This window comes from Lagopus muta, chromosome 1, assembly GCF_023343835.1.
Source record: "Lagopus muta isolate bLagMut1 chromosome 1, bLagMut1 primary, whole genome shotgun sequence".
In the NCBI taxonomy this organism is placed as follows: Eukaryota; Metazoa; Chordata; class Aves; order Galliformes; family Phasianidae; genus Lagopus; species Lagopus muta.
In genome coordinates, this window is record NC_064433.1 from 151,511,948 (window position 1) to 151,535,018 (window position 23,071).

The window sequence follows — 23,071 nt, forward strand, 5'->3', positions numbered from 1 at the left end:
ATAAAGTTTTGTTTTAGACAATGAACAATAATTCAATATTAACATATTAAAACTTGTTTTCTCAGAAAAAGCAGACCATTGGTTTGTTTCTGGCATTTAACTATTAGAGAAGTTATTTTTTCTCCCGACAAAGACATTTTTAACTAAGACTAAATTTGTTTTAGGCTGCAATCCATGGGTCTCGGTTTAAAGGACAGGAGTTAAAGTTGGCATGGAACAAGCCTGTTGCTAGTATGTCAGCTGTTGAAACAGAAGAAGCTGAACCTGATGAAGAAGAAGTAAGTTTGCTTTTTTTGTCTCATGTTTATTTCTTAAAATGAAATGGTTTTGTTTTTTAAATGAAAATGATCTATTGATTCATACCACTTAAATCTGACTCACTTTTCAGTATCAGGAAATGGATTTATTTATTTAAGAAAATATTGTTTTCTAGGCTATTGACAGTCTAAGTATTTCACTTTTCATTGCCGGCATGTTTCATTTCTAGTGTGTACATCTAGAAAATAAAATAGGAGGGGTGTGTTTGAACTTAAATGAGAAATAATGAGGATTTTGTCCAAACCATGGCTAGGATTTTATTTGAATTATCTTCACCTGAATTAATCCCCTTGACATCACAAAATGTCTTAATATAATCAATTTCTTTTCAACAATTCTTGGGAAATTTTGCATTTAAATGTTATTCTTTGTGTGAGGTTTGTAGTGCTTGCAGCATTTGTTTAAGTTGATATTGAAGTATAATGTTAGAATCACTAGGTCCTGGACAGAGAAGTTTAAGAACTTCAAATTAATTTGCTGATTTAAAGATACATAAATAAATAAAAACTCTATATTGTTTCATAGTTTAAAATTCATCTTACGCAGGATGAGATCAGGGTGGTGGTGATACCTGTAGTCAACAGCCTGAATTTTAATCTTAAACATGTAAAATATCTCAAGTTTCTGTGTGCTTACAGTTGGTTAGCCCATTCTACATGTTTGTTTTCTTAATTTGGTAGGTTTTGTTGGAATGTGAGTGAACTTAGCACTTACAGTGTCCTATGATGGGGAATACTATTGTTCAAATATGAATACCAAGAATAACTGTACTGGATATATTCTGCATCTGCAAATTTAATTTTGATGTTCTGAATCAATCGTTTAAAAAAAAAAATTTTTTTTTCAGCACTTGCTCTAAGATACTTCCTGTGATAGTTCCCCTTAGTGACATTTTCTCTAGTACAGAGGTCTGTAGGCTCTCTGTGTTCACTGTAAGGAAACTGTTAAAGGTTTTATGATAATCTCTGCTTCCACTTAGCCTTGTGCACATGATATTTTTGCATTTGTACTGTACAGAACTCCTCCTTTGTAGCTGTCCTATCATATTTTAGTCTGCTTAGCATCTAGACACTAGGGGAAAAGACTGAGTCGTCAGAAGGCTGTAGTATTTTAGTCTGGTTCATAGTACTCTACGTGTATTGATAGTCAAGATGTTAAAAGAGCTGCTTTCTGTAGGCAAAAGTAGTGAATGAAGATAGCAGTTCTTCTCTCTTGTAAAAGAGCTTACGGAAGAAAGCGAATATATCATGGAATCATAGAATCACCAAGGTTGGAAAAGACCTGAAAGGTCATCCAGTCCAACTGTTCACCTATTACCAATAGCTCCCACTAAACCATGTCCCTCAACACAACATCCGGCCTTTCCTTGAACATCCCCAGGGTTGGTGACTCCACCACCTCCCTGGGCAGTCCATTCCAGTGCCTGACCATCCCTTCTGAAAAGTAATACTTCCTCATGTCCAGCCTGAATCTCCCCTGCCGCAGCTTGAAACCATTCCCTCTGGTCCTATCACTAATGACACGAGAGAAGAGGCCCACCCCCAGCTCGCTACAACCTCCCTTCAGGTAGTTATAGAGAGCAATGAGGTCTCCCCTGATCCTCCTCTTCTCCAGGCTGAACAATCCCAGCTCCTTCAGCCTCTCCTCATATGGCCTGTGTTCCAGACCCTTCACCAGCTTTGTTGCCCTCCTTTGAACACATTCCAGGGCTTCATTGTCTCTCTTGCAGTGAGGGGCCCAAAACTGGACAAAGTACTCGAGGTGTGGCCTCACCAGAGCTGAGTACAGGGCGACAATCAGTTCCCTGTTCCTGCTGGCAACACTGTTTCTGATGCAAGCCAGGCTGCCATTGGCCTTCTTGGCCACCTGGACACAGTGTTGGCTCATGTTCAGCCGAGCATCAATCAATAACCCCAGGTCCATTTCCTCTATGGAGTCCTCCAGCCACACCGCCCCAAGCCTGTAGCGTCGCCTGGGGTTGTTGTGGCCGAAGTGCAGGACCCGGCATTTGGCCTTGTTGAAACTCATCCCATTGGCTTCAGCCCAGCTCTCCAGCCTGTCCAGATCCCTCTGTAGGGCCTCGCTACCCCCAGGCAGATCCACACTTCCAGCCAATTTGGTGTCATCTGCAAATTTACTGAGGGTGCGCTCAGTGCCCTCATCCAGGTCATCAATAAAGATACTGAAGAGGACAGGCCCCAGCACCGACCCCTGGGGAACACCACTCACAACCAGTCGCTAGCTGGATTTGACTCCATTCACCACCACTCTCTGTGCCCGGCCCTCCAGCCAGCTCCTTACCCAGCCAAGAGTGTACCCATCCAAGCCTCGGGCTGCCAGCTTCTGCAGGAGAATGCTGTGGGAGACAGTGTCAAAGGCTTTGCTGAAGTCTAGGTAGACCGCATCAACAGCCTTTCCCTCATCCACCAGATGGGTCACTAGATCATAGAAGGAGATCGGGTTGGTCAAACAGGACCTGCCCTTCATGAACCCACGCTCGCTAGGCCTGATCCCCCGGTCACCCTGCACATGCCACATGATCTCCCTCAAGACAATCTGCTCCGTAACCTTCCCTGGCACCGAGGTCAGGCTAACAGGCCTGTAGTTCCCCGGATCCTCCTTACGACCTTTCCTGTAAATGGGAGTCACATTGGCAAGCCTCCAGTCTTCTGGGACCTCACCAGTCAACAAGGAGCGCTGGCGGATGAGGGAAAGTGGCTCGGCTATCACCTCCGCCAGTTCCCTCAGCACTCTTGGGTGGATCTCATCTGGCCTCATAGACTTGTGGCAGTCCAGTTGGAGCAGTAGGTCTCTGACTGTTTCTTCCAGAATCACAGGGGGGTTAGTGTGCTCCCCAGCTGAGATTACCAGGCCAGAGAGAGGAGTATCCTGAGGATAACTGGTCTGACTTGTAAAGACAGACGCAAAGAAAGCATTCAGAACCTCTGCCTTTTCCTTATCCTCAGAGGTCACATTCCCAGCCTCATTCAGCAAAGAGTGGATATTCTCCTTGGTCCTCCTCTTACGGTTAATATATTTATAAAAGAATTTCTTATTTCCTCTTCATCCCAGCGGCCAGGTTAATATAAATACTTCTCAGCATTTCTCAGCCTACTGCCTTGTATTTTTGTAGCGTTTCACTAACCTCACAAATTAACTTCTCTTGCTGAGTTTGGAAATTCTGTGGCAAAAACTAGAATTGCTGGGATGAGAAGAACAAGCAAGAAAGAACAGACATGTAATTGAACATCTGGGAGACTTCATTAGGGAAAGAGATTTTGAATTTGTCCTTTCTTTAGTTAGCGCAGAAATTGCAGTGATAAGTGCAGTCATCAAAAAAAGTTCTGAGATAAGGAAATGTTTATATATACACACCTCTGTGTATGTAGGCAAAAATAAAACATAACTCATTGTTTATCTTCTTTATTTCTTTGTTTTAACTTTTAACTGAAGCCCCTAACTTGAAGAGTGTTTTGTGTAGTATGTCGAGATACTGTGTTGTTGTTTGAATGTATTTGAAAACATTTTTTCTAAATTAATCTAAATGCACTTTAAAATCTTCATTATATTGAGCATGCTGGATTTAAGCTTAATTAAAGTATCTCATTTAAAGTTTTTGATAGTGAGGTAGTTTAAGCTCTTAGACTAAAAGAGACATAGTTAATATAAACTTGGAAAAGCTAACTTCAGTTTTCAGTGTAGTATATTAAATTTCATCAAAATGTTAAAGATTGGGCATGAGAACATGTTCAACAGATCTTCTGATTCTTCAAACTACAAGATCATTTTAAAGCTCAGTAAAAGGAAAAAAAAAAAGCAGCTGCATTTGCCATTTATTAATTATATGTATATTTTATACACACATATACTTTTTGAAAGCATTACTTTTTACCTATGAAAAATAAAATTGTATGTTCCTTCTTAGTTTTTATGGATCTGGATTGTATTTTGTCTTTCAATCTCTTACATTTTGTGACATAACACAGACTATCACATTTATCTCTTGAAGTTTCAGGAAGAATCTTTGGTGGATGACTCACTTCTTCAAGATGATGACGAAGAGGAGGAGGATAATGAATCTCGTTCATGGAGAAGATGATTCAACTGACCGATGACAGTGCTAGAACTGCACCTGTGTTGCATTAGTATTACCTAATGTACTTCTGCATCTTTGTATTAAAAGGGGTTTTGTGATGAAGTTGAATTCGGATATAGACTAAAAAGAAGCTGATCAGTTACACGTTTTGAGAGATTGATGTTTGAGTTACATTTCAGTAAATGGTTGCTAAAGACATCATACTAGGAACATATGCAATGTTTTTATTACATAGTTCTACAGAAAGTTACAGAATTCTTTGGGTTCTTTGTAATTTACTGAATTGGTCAAGCACAGATGACCAGAAGTTGTTATAACATAGATAATTTTTGTTCTATTCCAGATACGGAATGAAAATTTGCATTTAAAATCTTTGTGAATGTTTTCAGAAATGAATAGATAACAGTACTAAACTGAAGTCTCTAAAGTTATGTATTCATAATATTGCATAGTAGTATGCTTAGGCTTTACTATGTACTAGCCTTTTGTTGGATTTGTGTACGTATTTTACCTATGGGTTTTAATGATAAAGTGTATGACTGCTTTGCATATAAGTCCTTATGACTTTAAGATGTTAAAAAATAAATAAATGGAATGGTCTTCAAAAAAAAAAAAAAAGAAAAAGAAAAAAAAAAGCAATAACCAAAAAAGATAAGGCAATGGTCCTTCATAACGGAAAAAAAAAAAAAGAAAAGAAAAGAAAAAAAAAAAAGAAAAGAAAAAAGACCATTTCAAATGGCAACCCCACCCCCATACTCACAAAAAGAGCTCTAATCACTTTCATATTAAAATAGTATTGAATATAAAAGAAAAATCTCAAAATAATGAAGTTTCATTTAATTTAACTCACGTATGTACTCTGTCACATACAAGGTTTTGAACATCTTCTGAATTTTAAAGCTGTTTTAAGTCAAACTTTAAGTAGAATAACAATTTGATAGTAAGGAATTTATTCTTTATCCTGCACTGTAGAACTGCAGAAGAAAATTTAGTCCCGCAAAAACGTGTACAGTTTGTTATGTAGTTTAAGATGATAAGAGTGTGAGAAGTGGGATATTTGGCAAGAACAATTCTAAAAATTATGATCACACATTAATACATATGTTTTTTTAATCTCTCTGTAGTTCTATCATGATGTTTTTTTAAGTAGTATTTGCAGATAGCAAGTTCACACTGTAGTGTATTTTGGTCATGTGAAAATGTACATACATGAAATGTACACTATAGAAATACTTAATTGGCTGCAGGAGGGCATTGTGTTGTGCGGGATCTGAAGCTTCTCCTTAGATTTTTGCACTAGTAGACTTTCCTTTTAGTGCCATTCTGCTGCTTGCAAAAGGAAAAGCATTTGTTAAACACTAGTTCTTTTTTATTTCCATCAACTTGTTCATGAATACAATGTAAAATCTTATCTGACAAAGAAATGCAGGAAACAGTATTGCAGTCTATTTTCTTCAGTCTTTGTGTTTCTGTGTTTTGGAGGGGAGGTAAGGGAGAACTGCACCTCCTCCCCTCCCCTTTTTTTAAAATTCCATAATAGGAGCAGAGGTAATTAGAAATAGTATCCCAGAGAGAAGAAGTCTCACTGTAGAGGTTTTATTCCACACTTTTTAGATGTTGGAGGCTTTTCTGAGGCCTTAATCCTGTTTCTTTTTATATTCCTATGTGTATGCAGATCTTCCTGCAAACATAGGCACTTAATTTTTTTGTACAGACTTAGTTTCACATTGAAATACCACACTTGACTGCCATGCTTGTTACAGTAAATTCAAAATCTTGCCTTAGCAAACTGCATTTGAAAAATTAGTTTCTTTTTACACTGAATTTGAGGCAAAATAAAATATTTTAAGAACTTTTTTATACAATGAGCACTTCCAGTTCACTGAGTTAAATACAAGCTTTTCTACTTTTCTTTGTTAATAATTTAGTACATTTGAAGACTGCCAGATTGTCAGTCCAGAAGGTGGAATTTTTTAGTATGTTCTCATGCAGAACAGGTACAGCATGGGAAACGACTGTGCATGCTACCTTAAAGTTGTTGTGTTGTGTGCTTTTTCTACTGCTCAACCATGGCTTTTCAGTGGCAGTAAATCTTAGCAAAAGGTAATGATAAGCACTTGTGTATACTTAATATGGATGCTTATTGTGAAGCATCTCAAAATTCTTTATCATCTAATTTAAAAATTATTATTATTATATATTTGCTTGCTTGTTTTGAATTCAGCATGCTAACAGATCCATGCTAGATTCATTTCTTAATAATTGCCTGCAACCTGGTCTACCTGTATGGGGAATATGTTTTCAACACCTAACTTACCCATTTCATCAGAGAAAGGTGACGGGAAAATACTTGCTGTCATTTCTTTTACCTCCTGCCTTCTTTTACCTTATTTTATGTGATTTTGAATGATTGAAAACCACCTGGATTAGAATAGTTTGTTTTGCTGTCAGTTTAAAAAACAAATCCACATGCTTGTTTCGGTTAAAACTATTCTATAATCAGATGCCATGCAGCATAAGGTAATGGTATTCTGGTTGCAATCAAAATTGACGTCCTGTGTATTTCTCTATCAAATTACTTGATTTTTTTTCCTTTTTTTTTTTTGGGGGGGGGGGGGGGGGGGGGGGGGGAGGGGTTGGGGGGTTTGGGGTTTTTTTTGTTTGTTTTTGTTTTTACTTAGTTCTGGTATTCCTTGCCTGGCTTTGCTCTTTCCTTTGCTACTACCGTAAACAACTTTTGTAATTTCAGTTCGGTCCAGTGAGGTCTTTATCAGAATAGCATTCAGTGAGATTTCTTGTCATCTGGAGCTACTTCTTTGCATCTTGACTGAACAAACCAAGCATCCTACTGATTTTCATTTCTTTCTTTTCTTAGTTGATCTTTCTGAGTGCATTCTTAAGTATACCTCCATTATGCTTAGCTTAAATAATTGTGGTTTTTTTTTTTTAACAGTTCTGCAAGTGGATTTTCCTAGTCTGAAACACCAGGAACACTGGTTTTTCCCAGAACGCTTTTCCAAATTTCTTTGGATAATAAGGTAAACACTGAAGAAATTTTCTTTTCCAGCTAGGTGGTGAAGTACTTGAATAAATTGTGTTCTAATATGTAGTTAAATGGCAATATAGTAGTAAGCCATATTTGGTTAAATTACAGAAAATGTTATGTAGTGGGAGTCAGTAAGTCAGTGTTACTGTCTGTAAAGCAGTAAAACAGCAAGAATGCCTCTTTCAAGCATTACTTATTACCAGTGTTGTAGTTATTTTTCTCTTATGAGTTTTCCAATTTGAAATAAATGAGTTATATTACCAGAACACAAAGGCAAATGATTGACTTGCCAACCAAGTCGTAGGAAGTCTATTTCTTAAGCAGAAAAAGAACTGATTGAAAAGTACTAGTACAACTTCAGGCATTTAAAATAGGCTTATTTTCTAAAGAATTCTGAAGACAGTCTCTCTTAACTAGACAAAGGCTCCAAAAATACTATTCAGTTAACTTAGGTGTCTGAAGCAGCACGGCAGAATTTTGCCTAACTTAGAAGGTTCATTTTTGTTGCTGACCATCTACTCTGCAGAGATCCCCAGACTAGGCAAGATTACTATTTTTGTTGGCCGTTGAATAGCTTTTAATAACCATACATTTGTCTGATTTGTTTTATTTACTTATTTAGATGCAGTGGACACAGTTCTAATTGTCAGTTGTCTCATAAACATAAAAGATAGTTGTGCAAGAAATTTTGATTCAAAGTAATTGTTTTGAATGGAAGCATATTATGTCCCCTGTATGTTTTTTTTTAATGTGGAATTCTGAACAAGGAGGTCTCGCAAAATACACAGCAAAGGCATGTTCTTTTTTTTTTTTTCTTTTCCAACTGACTTGGAACACTGTTGTACCAATACCCAACGTAACATAAAGAAACATCAGTGACACATCATTTTATTTTTATTTTTTGTAATTCAGCATTGTTCTAATATTGCAATAGGTGTGGTCAGATTTAATCTTGTGCTGCTTAGATTTCATTGCGATTTATAAGTTTAAATTAACAAAATTAGGAAAACTGAAACAAATAGCAGAAATCTGAGATTTTTATTGGAGGAAAAAAAAAGTAATGGATGTAATTAGCAAAGTGAACAGTGATGGTTCTTTATCATTTTGTCCTAGGTGGAGCTGTTTTGTACTGCTCTAGCGTACAGCACTTGGGTACTTGTCATTCTTAATCAAGGTTTCACAAACTAAAAAATAAATCTGTTTTTCCATTGAGGCAGTATAATTGTAAACTAATTTTTGGTGAAAAAGACTGGTAGTTTTTGTGGACTTGTGTAGACCTTTGCAAATCCCCCAGTGTCTTCTTCACATAGTAGCCTAAATACTGTTTTATAAATAATTGTTTTCATTTTTTATATTAAAGTATTTGCATATATTATTCTGAACTTCTTTGAAACTGTAGGCATCAAAAATAGATGTAACAGAAATAGACTACACATTTCAGTCTTTATTTGAATTCTCTTTAGATCTATGTGGGCTGCTGATGAGTGGGATTTCAAGAACGTACTGCTACACGAGGACATTTTCTTTAGGTTTTTTTTCTAATAGATCATTTTTTGAAAATTTCTTCTACATGTGTTCTTGATAAAATTCACCTGGATGTTGCTTTTCTTTACTCATATGACGAAAGATTAATTTCCTTCTTATAGAATCATAGAATCACATGGTTGGAAACGACCTACAAGATCATCCAGTCCAACCATCTCCTCATCACCATTGCCACCACTAATACTAAACAATATCATGCAGCACGTCATCCAGACGCCTCTTGAACACTGAAATTATTGTAAGCTTGTAATGCTGAGATCAGTTTTGTATTTGAAAATGAACTAATCTAACTTACTTTTTAATAGTATTTTTGAGTTTGAAAACTTGAATTCTAGGATCAGCCTTGGAATCTCTGTTAATTCAGTTTCTTAACTTTCTCTAGCAAGGACTGCAATATTGAGTTCAACAAATCTGTCTGTGCTGGTTGATGAACAAGATTTTAGTATTTCTCAGGAAATGGGAGAGAAACTGTGGGGCATGTACACTTCAAAAGCCATTTTTTAATAAGCATCTACAGTAGACATGTTTTTGTTTGTTGTCATGGTTTTGTAATTTTGCTATCAGTATTTCACATCATAACATCATGTAAAGCAAGGATAATTAAAGAGTTAATAATCCAGTTCTGTGGACTGACAACTTTTCGGATACCTGATTCTCAGAACAGAAGAAGAACTACATATCCCAGAGGACTTCACGGTTAGAGAGGAAGATAAGTCATAGGAGGAAGTCACAGGATCTCACTCTGTCTGGAGCTCTCTCTCGCTCACTGTCTGGCAGTGTGTGTGGGTGTGCTTCCAAGCCGTGTGCTTCCTGTTCCAAGTAGGCCTTTTGGTTTTGAACACTCTCTTATTTTCTTTGATTCTTATTTTCTTTGGTTTCTTATTTTCTTTAATTTATTAGCCTAAATTTAAATTAGAATGTATTATATTGTGTTACCTTGCATTCCGATATCATATTTAGTAAAATTAAGTTTTCCTCTTTAGATCATTGCTGCTGTTCTGTTTTTCAACCCATCTCCCTACCTTTCCCTTTTTCCATTCCCATTTTTGGAGCCACGGGACCCACGGGCCTACTGCCTCCTGTGACAGGTGTAGATTTATCAAGATAATTCTGTGACAGTTTTTGGTGGAGAATGCAGGCATTCTAAAGCTTTTAATGTTAGCAGAAAAAAAAAAAAAAAAGAATTCCTTTAAACCCAGAGACTTTAGAAGCATTGGTATCTACTTTGACCTTCATAGATTAGATTGTAGTCTGGACAATCTGCCAAACTCTGAACACTGTATGAAGTGTTTTTTGTTTTTGTTTTTCCTTTTTAACAGCTACCAGCTATGAATCTGCTTTTTATTTTAGGAGCGCTGTCTAAGGGATTAAAAGCCATTACGTTTTTTGGAACTTACTGGCCTCCTATTAACATCATGCTTTCTTGTTGTGAAAGTGTGTTTATATATCACTGTATAATCAATGAATATACAGATGTTATAATTAAGAAATATACAAGAAATATAGACTAAACAGGTTATCATGCTAAAGAAGAATGGATGGAAAGTTTACCCTTGCCCTGGGCTCACTGAGAAGACTCCAAGAAGAGCAATCTCCAAAAGAGATCGTTCCTCACTGGTAGTCACCTCTTAAATAGGGTCTAAAAGAGGAGCCAGGCTCTACCCCTACCAGTAGCAAAGGAGGATCATCTTCACCTGTGCTCCCAGAGCTGACTCATTGCTCACCTCGAGTGGTCAATCAGAGGTTCAGGAATATTCCCATACACATCACCAAGTGAGGGTACTGATGGAGACACCTGCCTGGTACTTACATGCATTGTTGTATGATTTGAATTTTGACACTTACATCCCAGATGGAATAGCTAATTTTACAAACAACACAATGTTCAAACCGGTTTCCAGGCTTTCTTCTCAGTTCATCACACATTTTTTGAATGCTGAGTTAGTGGTCATGCTTGTGTTCGTACTCTTGTGCATGTACTCCCTGAATGTACTCCTCTCCATTTGTGTTATGTGGAAGAAGCCTCCTCCAGAACCAGAGAATGTTGACTGGGAGGGAATACGGAGAGGTTTAGGAAAAATCTTAGAAGCATGGGGACCCGCAATGTCATGGGATTTCACTCCTGAGGAACTAAGCCAGTATTTGAGTCAGTGATGGTGAGGCCTACATATATTTAAGGAGGTACAACTTATTTGGGGTTTGGCTTGTGCTTACTACACTCTATATAATACTATTCTGGAGAGAGAGAGTTTCCAAGCTGAGGTTCAAGCCAAAGGGAGAAGTCTCCAAGTCAAATCTGATCAGACACAGGAGACACCAGTAACAATGTCAGTTGCTCCTGTGGAAGGTAAGAAATGCAAACGGGTGTCCTCGCACCTGGAACTTGTGAAAAAAGAAGAAATGGAGGAGGAGGTAGAGGAAGATTCATGCGAGGTGCCCTACTCAGAACCACCATCATCTGGAAAGACAACAGGAAAAAGAGACATGGAGAGGAGAGTGATGGAGTCTCTATTACTGTTCATTGACTTCTGAAGATGACTGAAATCCAAGGCTCAAGAAAGGAGTTTACACGGTGCCTGAACAAAACTCTTGTTACCTGGTTGCTTCACTGTTTGGATAGTGGGGCCTGTAGCTTGTCTCTAGGTGGTAACAAAGCTTGCCAACTAGGAGGCATTGCCAGAGACTCAGCTATTGATAGAGGGATTAGTAAATATTTGGATGGAGCTGCCACCCTCTGGGAACAAGTGTTAGTAGCCGTGAAGGAAAGGTATCCCTTCACAGACAATCTGAAGCCTGAGATGAGAAAGTGGAATACAATTGAAAAAGGTATCCAGTATTTGAGGGAAATAGCTGTGGTGGAAATGTTCTATGACCCTATGTTTTTTCCTAACAATCCACACCAAGACCATGATCCTGAGAGTGAGAACAATGACTGATATATGGCAGAAACTCGCAAGAACAGCACCAGAAAGGTATGCTGATACACTAGCAGCAGCGTTTGAAAGATACAAGGACCAACAGAGAAGACCCCCAGTTTTTAAACTGATACTTCACAACTTTGAACAAAAGCTACCCAGAGCTCACGCTTCCATTTCAGTCATCTCACAAGTAACAGACAGACTAGATGAAATGAGTGATTGTCTCTATTGACAAATTGTGACAAACCCATAGTAGAATTAGAAATGCTTGAAGATCAGGATGATGAAAGAAGTCTAATGAAGGAGCTGATCAAACTAATGAAAATTCAACTAATTAAAGGTGATGAACATGTATCACCTGTATCCTCACCTGTATCATCAAAAATCTCACCTATTAAAGACAAAAGCTTTCCTGCTCAAGCAAAAAACAATAGTAAAACTACATCATGTATAGCTTTGTGGCGTTACCTATGCGACCGTGGAGAAGACAAAGAAGTGGCATGATCAAACCACTCCTGTACTACAAGCACAGCTGAGAGAATTACAAAACAAATCAATCATCAATGTAGTTACTTCAGTTCTACAGGTAATGAATAAAGGGGCCCTGCCCTCAGTCGGGGGTGGAAGGGATAATAGAGTTTATTGGACTGTGTGGATTAGATGGCCTGGCACATCAGAACCACAGAAATATAAGGCCCTGGTGGACACCGGTGCCCAGTGCACTCTAACGCCCTTGAGACACAAAGGGACAGAATCAATTCATATCTCTGGAGTGACTGGGGACTCTCAAGAATTGACTGTACTGGAAGCCGAAATAAGTCTCACTGGTGAAGACTGGCAAAAACATCCTATTGTGACTTGGCCCAGGGTCTCCATGTATACTTGGTATTGATTACAGAAGGGGCATTTCAAGGATCCTGAGGGGTATCAATGGGCCTTTGGAATAGCTGGTGTAGACACAGACGACATTAAGCAGCTGTCTGTTTTGCCTGGCCTGTCAGAAGATCTGTCTGTTGTATGGTAGCAACCATTAAAAGAGCAGCAAGTTCTGATTGCCACAAAAATGGTGCACAGATGTCAGTACTGCATCAGCAGGAATTCCTTGCTCCCCATTCATAAGTTGATCCGTCAGCTAGAGAGACGGAGTGATCAACAAAACTCACCTTTTAACAGCCCCATATGGCCAGTGCGTAAAGCTAGTGGAGAATGGTGTGGCAGTAGACTACTGAGGCCTGAATGAAGACACACCCTCATTGAGTGCTGCTTTGCTGGACATGTTAGAACTCCAGTGTGAACTGGAGTCAAAAGCAGTCAAATGGTATGCCACCACTGATACTGCTAACGCTTTCTTTTTCATTCCTTTGGCTACAGAATGTAGGCCAGTTTGCTTTCACCTGGAGGGATTTTCAGTATACTTGGAACTGTTCGTCCCAGGGGTAGAAACACAGCCCAACCATTTGCTCAAGGTTGGTCCAAACTGTACTGGAACAGGGCAGGGCTCCTGAGCACGTGCAGTACATTGATGATATTGTTGTGTTAGAAGCAGAAGTTATTTTCACAAAGGGAGAGCAAATAATAGCAAAACCAGCCTGCAAAAGAATTTGGATTAAGCAAAGCAAAGTGAAAGGACCTGTCCAGGAGATTCAGTTCACAGGTATAAAGTGGCAAGATGGGCGTCATCACATCCCAGAAGATGTGATAGACAAAATCATCACTGTGTCTCCACCCACTAGCAAGAGAAAGACAATCTTTTCTGGTTGTAGTGGGCTTTTGGAGAATGCATGTTCCAAACTACAACCTCATTGTAAGCCCCCTTTATCAGGTGATGCGGAAGAAAAATGATTTTACATGTGGCCCTGAGCAGCAGCAGGCTTTTGAACAGTTTAAACAAGAGATAGCCCATGCTGTGGCCCTGGGACCAGTACAGATGAGACAGGATGTAAAGAACATCCTCTACACTGCTGCTGGAGAGAAAGGTCCCACTTGGAGTCTGTGGTAAAGAGCCTCTGGAGAGACCTGAGGCCAACCCTTTGGATTCTGAAGTTGAGCATACAGGGGGTCTGAAGAGCACTACGCTCCAACTGAAAAGGAGATCTTAGCCGTGTATTGAGAGGGTTCGGGCTGCTTCTGAAGTAATCGTTACTGAAGCACAGCTTCTTCTGGCACCTCGACTGCCAGTGCTGAACTGGATGTTTAAAGGAAAGGTTCCCTCCACCCATCGTACTACTGATGCCACTTGGAGTAAGTGGATTGCACTGATTACACAACGAGCTTGGATGAGGAACCTCAGTCATCCAGGAATCTTAGTAGGTCAACATGGACTGGCCTGAAGGTAAAAAGTTTGGAACATCACCATGAGAAGAGGTGTCATGTGCTAAAGAGTCCCCACCATACGATGAACTACTAGAAAGTGAAAAGAAATTTGCCCTGTTCACAGATGGATCGTGTTGTATTGTGGGGAAGCATCACAGATGGAAATCTGCTGTGTGGAGCCCCACACAACAAGCTGCAGAGGCCACTGAAGGGAAAGGAGAATCAAGCCAATCTGAGGAGGTAAAGGCTCCAACGAGCCTTACATGTTGCTGAACGGGACAGGTGGCCAATGCTTTATCTTTACACTGACTCATGGATGGTGGCAGATGCTCTATGGGGGTGGTTACAGCAGTGGGAGGAAAATAACTTGCAAAGAAGGGGTAAGCCTATTTGGGCTGCTGAACTGTGGAAATACATTGCTGCCCGTATAATGAATATAGTCATAAGGGTGCACCATGTAGATGCTCATGTGCCCAAGAGTCGGGCTACTGAAGAACAACAATTATTACCCTTTATTGATAGTTCAGGCAGGAAACGATGGGATCGCTGATAGAAGCCTGAGGATTACAAAAAATGATTTTAGGAGACTGGGGAAGTTAGTTGGTGGAGCAGGCGTACAAGTAGTGTTTGCCAGTATTCCCTTGGTGGCAGAGACAAAAACTGAGATGACCAGGAAAAGCCATCTTATAAATGCATGGCTGAGAGGCTGGTGCAAGTGCAAAAATTTTGGATTCTTTGATCACGGGGTGGTCTACTCAACACCTGGCCTGAGGTCTGCTGATGGGAATTGCCTGTCTTCAAAAGGGAGACGGATACTTGCCCAGGAGCTGGCAGGACTTGTAGAGAGAGCTTTAAACTAGGTAGGAAGGGGGAAGGGGATAAAGCCAGGCCTACTAGAGATCAGCCTGGGGAAGTGGTATTGGGATTAGGTGAGAGGCGAGGGGCTCAGATGAGGTGCGTCTACACTAATGCGCGCAGCATGGGCAACAAGCAAGAAGAGTTGGAAACCATTGTGCAGCAGGCAATCTATGACCTAGTTGCCATAATGGAAACGTGGTGGGATTGCTCCCATGACTGGAGCACTGCAATGGATGGCTACAAATTCTTCAGGAAAGATAGGCAAGGAAGGCGGGGTGGTGGTGTGGCTCTCTATGTTAGGGAATGCTTTTATGCTACTGAGATTGTGACTGGGGACGATAACGTTGAATCCCTTTGGGTAAAGATCAGAGGAAGGGCTGACAAGACAGGCACCCTGGTGGGCATCTGTTATAGACCTCCAAACCAGGATGAAGAGACAGACGAGGAATTCTCTAAGTAGCTGGCATGAGCTGCAGTCGCCAGCCCTTGTCCTCATGGGGGACTGTGCTGGGAGTACAGCACAGCACAGAAGAAGCAGTCTAGGAGGTTTCTGGAATGCATGGAGGATAACTTCCTGATACAGCTGGTCAGAGAGCCCATGAGAGGAACTGCCCCACTAGACCTGCTGTACACAAACAGGGAAGGTCTGGTGGGAGATGTGGAGGTTGGAGGCTGTCTTCGACAGTGACCATGAAATGATAGATTTCTCAATTCATGGTGGAGCCTCGAGGGGGAATAGTAAAACTGCTACCTTGGACTTCAGGAGGGCAGACTTTGAATTGTTCAAGAGACTAACAGGGGGAGTCCCCTGGCATTCAGTCTTAGCGAGTGAAGGGGTCCAGGAGAGCTGGTTCAAGAAGGAAGTCTTAAGGGCGCAGGAGCAGGCAGTCCCCCTGAGCTGCAAAATGAGCCGGCGGGGAAGAAGACCGGCGTGGATGAATAGGGAGCTATTCTTGAGGCTCCAGGAGAAAAAGAGAATCTACCTCCTGTGGAAAGACAGGCAATAGGCAGTAGGGACAGGCAACTCAGAATCAATACAAGGAAGTCATTAGGATATATAGAGGTGAAATCAGAAAGGCAAAAGCTCAGCTTGAATTTAACCTGGCCGCTGGGATGAAAAGGAATAAGAAACTCTTTTATAAATATATTAACTGTAAGAGGAGGACCAAGGAGAGTATCCACTCTTTGCTGGATGAGGCTGGGAATGTGACCTCTGAGGATAAGGAAAAGGCAGAGGTTCTGAATGCCTTCTTTGCATCTGTCTTTAAAAGTCAGACCAGTTATCCTCAGGATACTCCTCTCTCTGGCCTGGTAATCTCGGCCGGGGAGCACACTAACCCCCCTGTGATTCTGAAAGAAACAGTCAGAGACCTACTGCTCCAACTGGACTGCCACAAGTCTATGAGGCCAGATGAGATCCACCCGAGAGTGCTGAGGGAACTGGCGGAGGTGATAGCCGAGCCACTTTCCATCATCTGTCAGCGCTCCTTGTTGACTGGTGAGGTCCCAGAAGACTGGAGACTTGCCAATGTGACTCCCATTTACAGGAAAGGTCGTAAGGAGGATCCGGGGAACTACAGGCCTGTTAGCCTGACTTCGGTGCCAGGGAAGGTTACGGAGCAGATTGTCTTGAGGGAGATCATGCGGCATGTGTGGGATGACTGGGGGATCAGGCCTAGCGAGCATGGGTTCATGAAGGGCAGGTCCTGTTTGACCAACCTGATCTCCTTCTATGATCTAGTGACCCATCTGGTGGATGAGGGAAAGGCTGTTGATGTGGTCTACCTAGACTTCAGCAAAGCCTTTGACACTGTCTCCCACAGCATTCTCCTGCAGAAGCTGGCAGCCCGAGGCTTGGATGGGTACACTCTTGGCTGGGTAAGGAGCTGGCTGGAGGGCCGGGCACAGAGAGTGGTGGTGAATGGAGTCAAATCCAGCTGGCGACCGGTCGTGAGTGGTGTTCCCCAGGGGTCGGTGCTGGGGCCTGTCCTCTTCAATATCTTTATTGATGACCTGGATGAGGGCACTGAGCGCACCCTCAGTAAATTTGCAGATGGAATTTCCAAGTTGGCTGGAAGTGTGGATCTGCCTGGGGGTAGCGAGGCCCTACAGAGGGATCTGGACAGGCTGGAGAGCTGGGCTGAAGCCAATGGGATGAAGTTCAACAAGGCCAAATGCCGGGTCCTGCACTTCGGCTACAACAACCCCAGGTGACGCTGCAGGCTTGGGGCGGTGTGGCTGGAGGACTGCGTAGAGGAAATGGACCTGGGGGTATTGATTGATGCTCAGCTGAACATGAGCCAACACTGTGCCCAGGTGGCCAAGAAGGCCAATGGCATCCTGGCTTGCATCAGAAACAGTGTTGCCAGCAGGAACAGGGAACTGATTGTCCCCCTGTACTCAGCTCTGGTGAGGCCGCACCTCGAGTACTGTGTCCAGTTTTGGGCTCCTCACTGCAAGAGAGACACTGAAGCCCTGGAACGTGTTCAAAGGAGGACAACAAAGCTGGTGAAGGGTCTGGAACACAGGCCATATGAGGAGAGGCTGAAGGAGCTGGGAATGTTCAGCCTGGAGAAGAGGAGGATCAGGGGAGACCTCATTGCTCTCTATAACTTCCTGAAGGGAGGTTGTAGTGAGCTGGGGGTCGGCCTCTTCTCTCGTGTCATTAGTGATAGGACCAGAGGGAATGGTTTCAAGCTGCGGCAGGGGAGATTCAGGCTGGACATTAGGAAGTATTACTTTTCAGAAGGGATGGTCAGGCACAGGAATGGACTGCCCAGGGAGGTGGTGGATTCACCGACCCTGGGGGTGTTCAAGGAAAGGCTGGATGTTGTGTTGAGGAACGTGGTTTAGTGGGAGCTATTGGTAATAGGTGGACGGTTGGACTGGATGATCTTTTAGGTCTTTTCCAACCTTGGTCATTCTGTGATTCTATGGTTCTAACAAAATAGCCATGAGGTACATAGAGCTGTCAAAATTGAGGTGGCTCAAATATACTTGGACTGGCAACACAAGAGTGAATTATTTCTAGCTTGATGGGCCCATGAGACCTCGGGCCATCAAGGAAGAGATGCAACATACAAATGGGCTAGAGACCAAGGGGTGGACTTAAGTACGGATGCTATTGCACAGATTATTTATGATTGTGAAACGTGCCACAATTAACCAAGTCAAGAGGATGAAACCTCCCTAGGGGGAAGGGCGATGGCAAAAGTACAAATATGGGGAGGCGTGGCCGGTTGATTATATCACCTTGCCACGATCTCGCAGTGGTAAGCGTTATGTGCTTACCATGGTGGAGGCAACCACCGGGTGGCTTGAAACATATGCAGTACCCTATGCTACTGCTCGAAACACCATATTAGGTCTCGAGAAACAAGTCCTATGGTGACATTGCACTCCAGAAAGAATTGAGTCAAATGAGACTCATTTCAAAAATTCTTTTGTAAATACTTGGGCCAAAGATCATGGCATTGAGTGGATTTATCATATCCACTACCATGCACCAGCTTCTGGTAAAACTGAACGACACAATGGGTTGTTAAAAACTATGCTGAAAGCACTGGGAGAAGCATTTGGGAGAAGCCCCTGTCACAGACATAGATTGATCTGGTCAACTCCGTGACAGATTTTTGGCGCCCAACGTGGGACTGCTGCTTTTTAGCTTTTAGAACAAATCTCTTTTTCTCTCTGCTCTTAGAGAGCTTTGTTAAGGAGCATTATCAGTAGTTCAGGTTTCTGTGCTGGAAAACCTGACCTTGAAAGATTAGGCGTACTGCCAGTGTTCTGGGATATTTGTAAACTTTGAACACTACTTAGTCTGGGTAGTGCCATTTTTTTTTTGGTTTTTTTTTTTTTTTTTTTTTTTTTTCTTGTTAGCTTCAATTCATTAACCCTTTTTTTTAGCAAGCACCAGCAATGAACCCACTCGTTATCCTGGGGGTGCTGGGTAAAGGATTAAAAGCAATGGTGTTACAACCTACTGGCCAATAATCCATCTCACAGTTATGTGCTGTGGAATTGCATTCATATATAATTAATTACCTGACGGTACTGATGGAGACACCTATGTTTTACCTATTTGCAATGTGGTATGATTTGAATTTTGACATTTACATCCCAGAAGGAATGGCTAATTTCACAAACAATTACATCCCAAATGGAGTAGCTAATTTTGCAAACAACACGATGTTCAGACCAGTCTCTGGGTTTTCTCCTCGGTTTGTCAAACGTTTTTTGAATCCTGAATTAACAGTCCTGTTGGTGTGCGTGTCATCAATTCTCCTGAATGTATTCCAATTCATTTGTAATAAGGGGAAGGAGTCTCCTCCAAAACCAGAGAATGATGACTAGCAGGGAATATGGAGAGGTTTAGGAAAGGTTTTAGAAGCATGGGGACCCACAGTGTCATGGGATTTTACTCTTGAACACCTGTGGGATCCTGAGAAACTAAGCCAGTATTTGAGTCAGGGACTATGCGGCTTACATAAATCTAAGGAGGTACAACTTATTTGGGGTTTGGCTTGTGCTTACCGTGCCCTGTATAATACCATTCTGGAGCGAGAGAGTTTCTGAGCTGAGGTTCAAGCCAAAGGGGAAAATCCCCAAGTCAAATCTAATCAATCACAGGAGACAACAGTAACAATACCAGTTGCTCCTGTGGAGGGCAAGAAATGGAAACGAGTGTCTTCGCGTCTTGAATGAAAAAGAGAAGAAGATGAGGAGGAGGTGGAGGAAGATCCAGGCGAGGGGCCCTCCTCAGAATCACCACCATCGCGAAAGGCAAAAGGGAAAACTAAGAGACATGCAGAAGAGAGAGATGAAGAGGAAATCTCTATTACTACTCGCCAGCCTCTAAAGATGACTGAAATCCAAGGTTCAAGAAAGGAGTTTACACGGCACCCGAATGAAAGTCTTGTTTCCTGGTTGGTTCGCTGTTGGGACAGTGGGGCCCATAGCTCCTCTCTGGATGGTAATGAAGCTCGCCAACTAGGCGCCATTGCCAGAGATCCAGCTATTGATAGAGGAATTAGTCGATGTTCGGATGAGGCTGCCTCCCTCTGGGAACGAGTGTTAATAGCCATGAAGGAAAAATATCCCTTCAAAAATGGCTTGAAGATTGCAATGAAAAAATGGGATACAGTTGAAAAGGGTATCCAGTATTTGAGGGAAATAGGCGTGGTGGAAATGTTGTATGACCCTAACTTTGTTCCTAACCACCCACACCAAAACCGCGACCCTTAAAAAGTGTGGACAACGCCTGAGATATGGCAGAAACTCGTAACAACAGCACCAGACAAATATGCTGCTACACTAATGTCAGCGTGTGACAGATACCAGGAACAACAGAGAATGCCCTTAGTTTATGAATTAATTGTTACGCTCCAAAACTACGAACAATTGCTGTCCCCAATTCATGCTGCCGTTGCTGCTATTTCAAAAATGACGGAGCAAGTGTCTCAACTGATTAACCGTGACAAACCTGTAGCAGTATCAGAGACACTTGATGAAGATCAGGATAATCAAATGAGTCTAGCAAAGGAGATGAAGGAGATGATGAAATTTATGTGAGCCATCTAACTAAAGACGATGAACCTTCCTTCTCATGTGCACCATCAAAAATCTCAGCTGTTAGAGGCAAACGCTCTCCAGCTCAAGTAAGGGATAATACACTGCGAATTGTCTTATGGTATTACCTATGTGACCATGGAGAAGACATGAGGAAGTGGCACCATGAACCTACTGCTGTACTGTGAGCACGGGTGAAAGAATTACAAGGCAGATCAACCACCAGTGCAGTTGCTCCAGTTACCACAGGTAATGAATAGAGGGGCCCTGCCCTCAGTCAGGGGGGGAAGGGATAATAGAGTACATTGGACTGTGTGGGTTCGATGGCCTGGCACATCAGAACCACAGAAATATAAGGCCCTGGTGGACACTGGTGCACAGTGCACTCTGATGCCCTCGAGTCATGAAGGGACAGAATCAATCCATATTTCTGGAGTGACCGGGGGCTCTCAAGAATTGACTGTGTTGGAGGATGAGATAAGCCTCACTGGTAAAGACTGGCAAAAACATCCTATTGTGACGGGCCCAGGGGCTCCATGTATACTTGGTATTGATTATCTCAGAAGGGGGCATTTCAAGGATCCCAAGGGGTATCGATGGGCCTTTGGAATAGCTGGTGTAGACACAGACAACATTAAGCAGCTGTCTGTTTTGCCTGGACTGTCAGAAGATCTGTCTGTTGTTGGCTGCTGCGAGTAAAAGAGCAACAGGTACCGATTGCTACAAAAACGGTGCACAGATGTCAGTACTGCATCAACAGGGATTCCTTGCTCCCCCATTCATCCCTCCGGGCCTACTGCTCCCCTGTCAAGGGCATAGATTGATCTAGGTAACTTTGTGACGTTTCTATTTATTTGTTAGCTTTTATTTTGACCTTTTGGCTGCAAAGAGGGTAATACCATCTTTAAAGTTAGCAACACCCAATCATTTAATACGAGTATTTCTTTAGCTGATTTTCTAATTTAAAGGTTATTCTCTAAGTTGTAGTTTCACTTAAGAGTTTGGGTAATAATTTGGGTAAATATTTAAAAAAATTTTAAAAGCAGATCTTTTTATATCATTTAGCATATACTTTTCATTAAAAAGGAAGGATGAAAGTAAACTTTCAATTTCAAAGTAAACTTTACAATTCCCCCTGACAAGCTATGGAGTTTATTTGAAATAAAACAAAATATTTATGGGCCTCAAAACTTGAATTGTGCAGATGACCATTTCATAATGAAATAAGCTTCATGATTTATGACTGCTGCTTGGCCTTCCTGCCCTTTTGAATGGAAAGGAGAAAAAATGAACCACAACTTCTCCAAAATGTTTTCCTAATGATCTGCAGCTATGTGGAATATTTTTCCTCTCTTAGGTATACTAGGTCTTTTCTCTATGCAATAATTTGCTCTCTAGGGAATGAAAAAAGTTTCTTGGATTTTAAAGGTCATAATTTAATAATCATAATTCAAGCTGAGTGGTGCGGTTGATACGGTGGAAGGAAGGGATGCCATTCAGAGGGACCTCGACAGGCTGGAAAGCTGGGCTCGGGTGAACCTAATGAGGTTCAACACGGCAAAGTGCAAAGTTTTGCATTTGGGCCAGAAGAACCCCAGGCACCTGTACAGGCTGGGAGGAGTGGTCCTTGAGAGCAGCTCGGCAGAGAAGGACCTGGGGGTCCTGATGGACGAGAGACTTAACATGAGCCAGCAGTGCGCTCTGGCAGCTCGAAAGGCAAATGGGATCCTGGGCTCCATCAGGAGAGGGGTGGTCAGCAGGGACAGGGAGGTGATTGTCCCTCTCTGCTCTGCCCTTGTGGGGCCCCATCTGGAGTACTGTGTCCAGGTGTGGAGCCCTCAGTACAAGAAAGACATAGAGATTTTGGAAAGGGTCCAGAGGAGGGCGACTAAGATGATCAGGGGGCTGGAGCACCTCCCCTATGAGGACAGGCTGAGGGAGTTGGGCTTGTTCAGCCTGGAGAAGAGAAGGCTGCGGGGTGACCTCATTGCAGCCTATCAATACCTGAAGGGAACCTACACCCAGGAGGGGAGTAAACTCTTCAAAAGGGCTGACAACAGCAGGACTAGGGGAAATGGTTTTAAGTTGAAGGAGGGAAGATTTAGGTTGGATGTTAGGGGGAAGTTCTTTACTAGGAGAGTGGTTAGGCCCTGGAACGGGCTGCCCAGGGAGGTTGTGGATGCCCCATCCTTGGACGTGTTCAAGGCCAGGTTGGACGGGGTCCTGGGCAACCTGATCTGAATGTGTATGTTTGGTGGCCCTGCTAGGCAGGGGGGTTGGAACTACATGATCCTTGAGGTCCCTTCCAACCCGGGTGATTCTGTGATTCTGTGAATTCTTCATCTTGCACAAAATCTCATGCAATAAAGATGTTTATGTGAAAATGTTTTTTTCTTTGTAGGTAAAACA

At 42.0% G+C, this 23,071-nt stretch overlaps 1 protein-coding gene across 3 annotated transcripts in view; it reads left to right on the forward strand.

The window, feature by feature from the left end:
- Positions 1–5,019, forward strand: part of RBM26 (RNA binding motif protein 26) — a 50,416-nt gene extending 45,397 nt beyond the window's left edge. For all 3 annotated transcript variants that reach the window (XM_048946147.1, XM_048946167.1, XM_048946157.1), the window contains 2 exons: positions 165–278; positions 4,328–5,019. In XM_048946147.1, the coding sequence (XP_048802104.1) occupies positions 165–278; positions 4,328–4,417 (204 nt within the window). In that variant the 3' untranslated portion in view covers positions 4,418–5,019. The remainder of the gene's footprint in view (positions 1–164; positions 279–4,327) is intronic.
- The last annotated feature ends 18,052 nt before the right edge of the window (positions 5,020–23,071 follow it).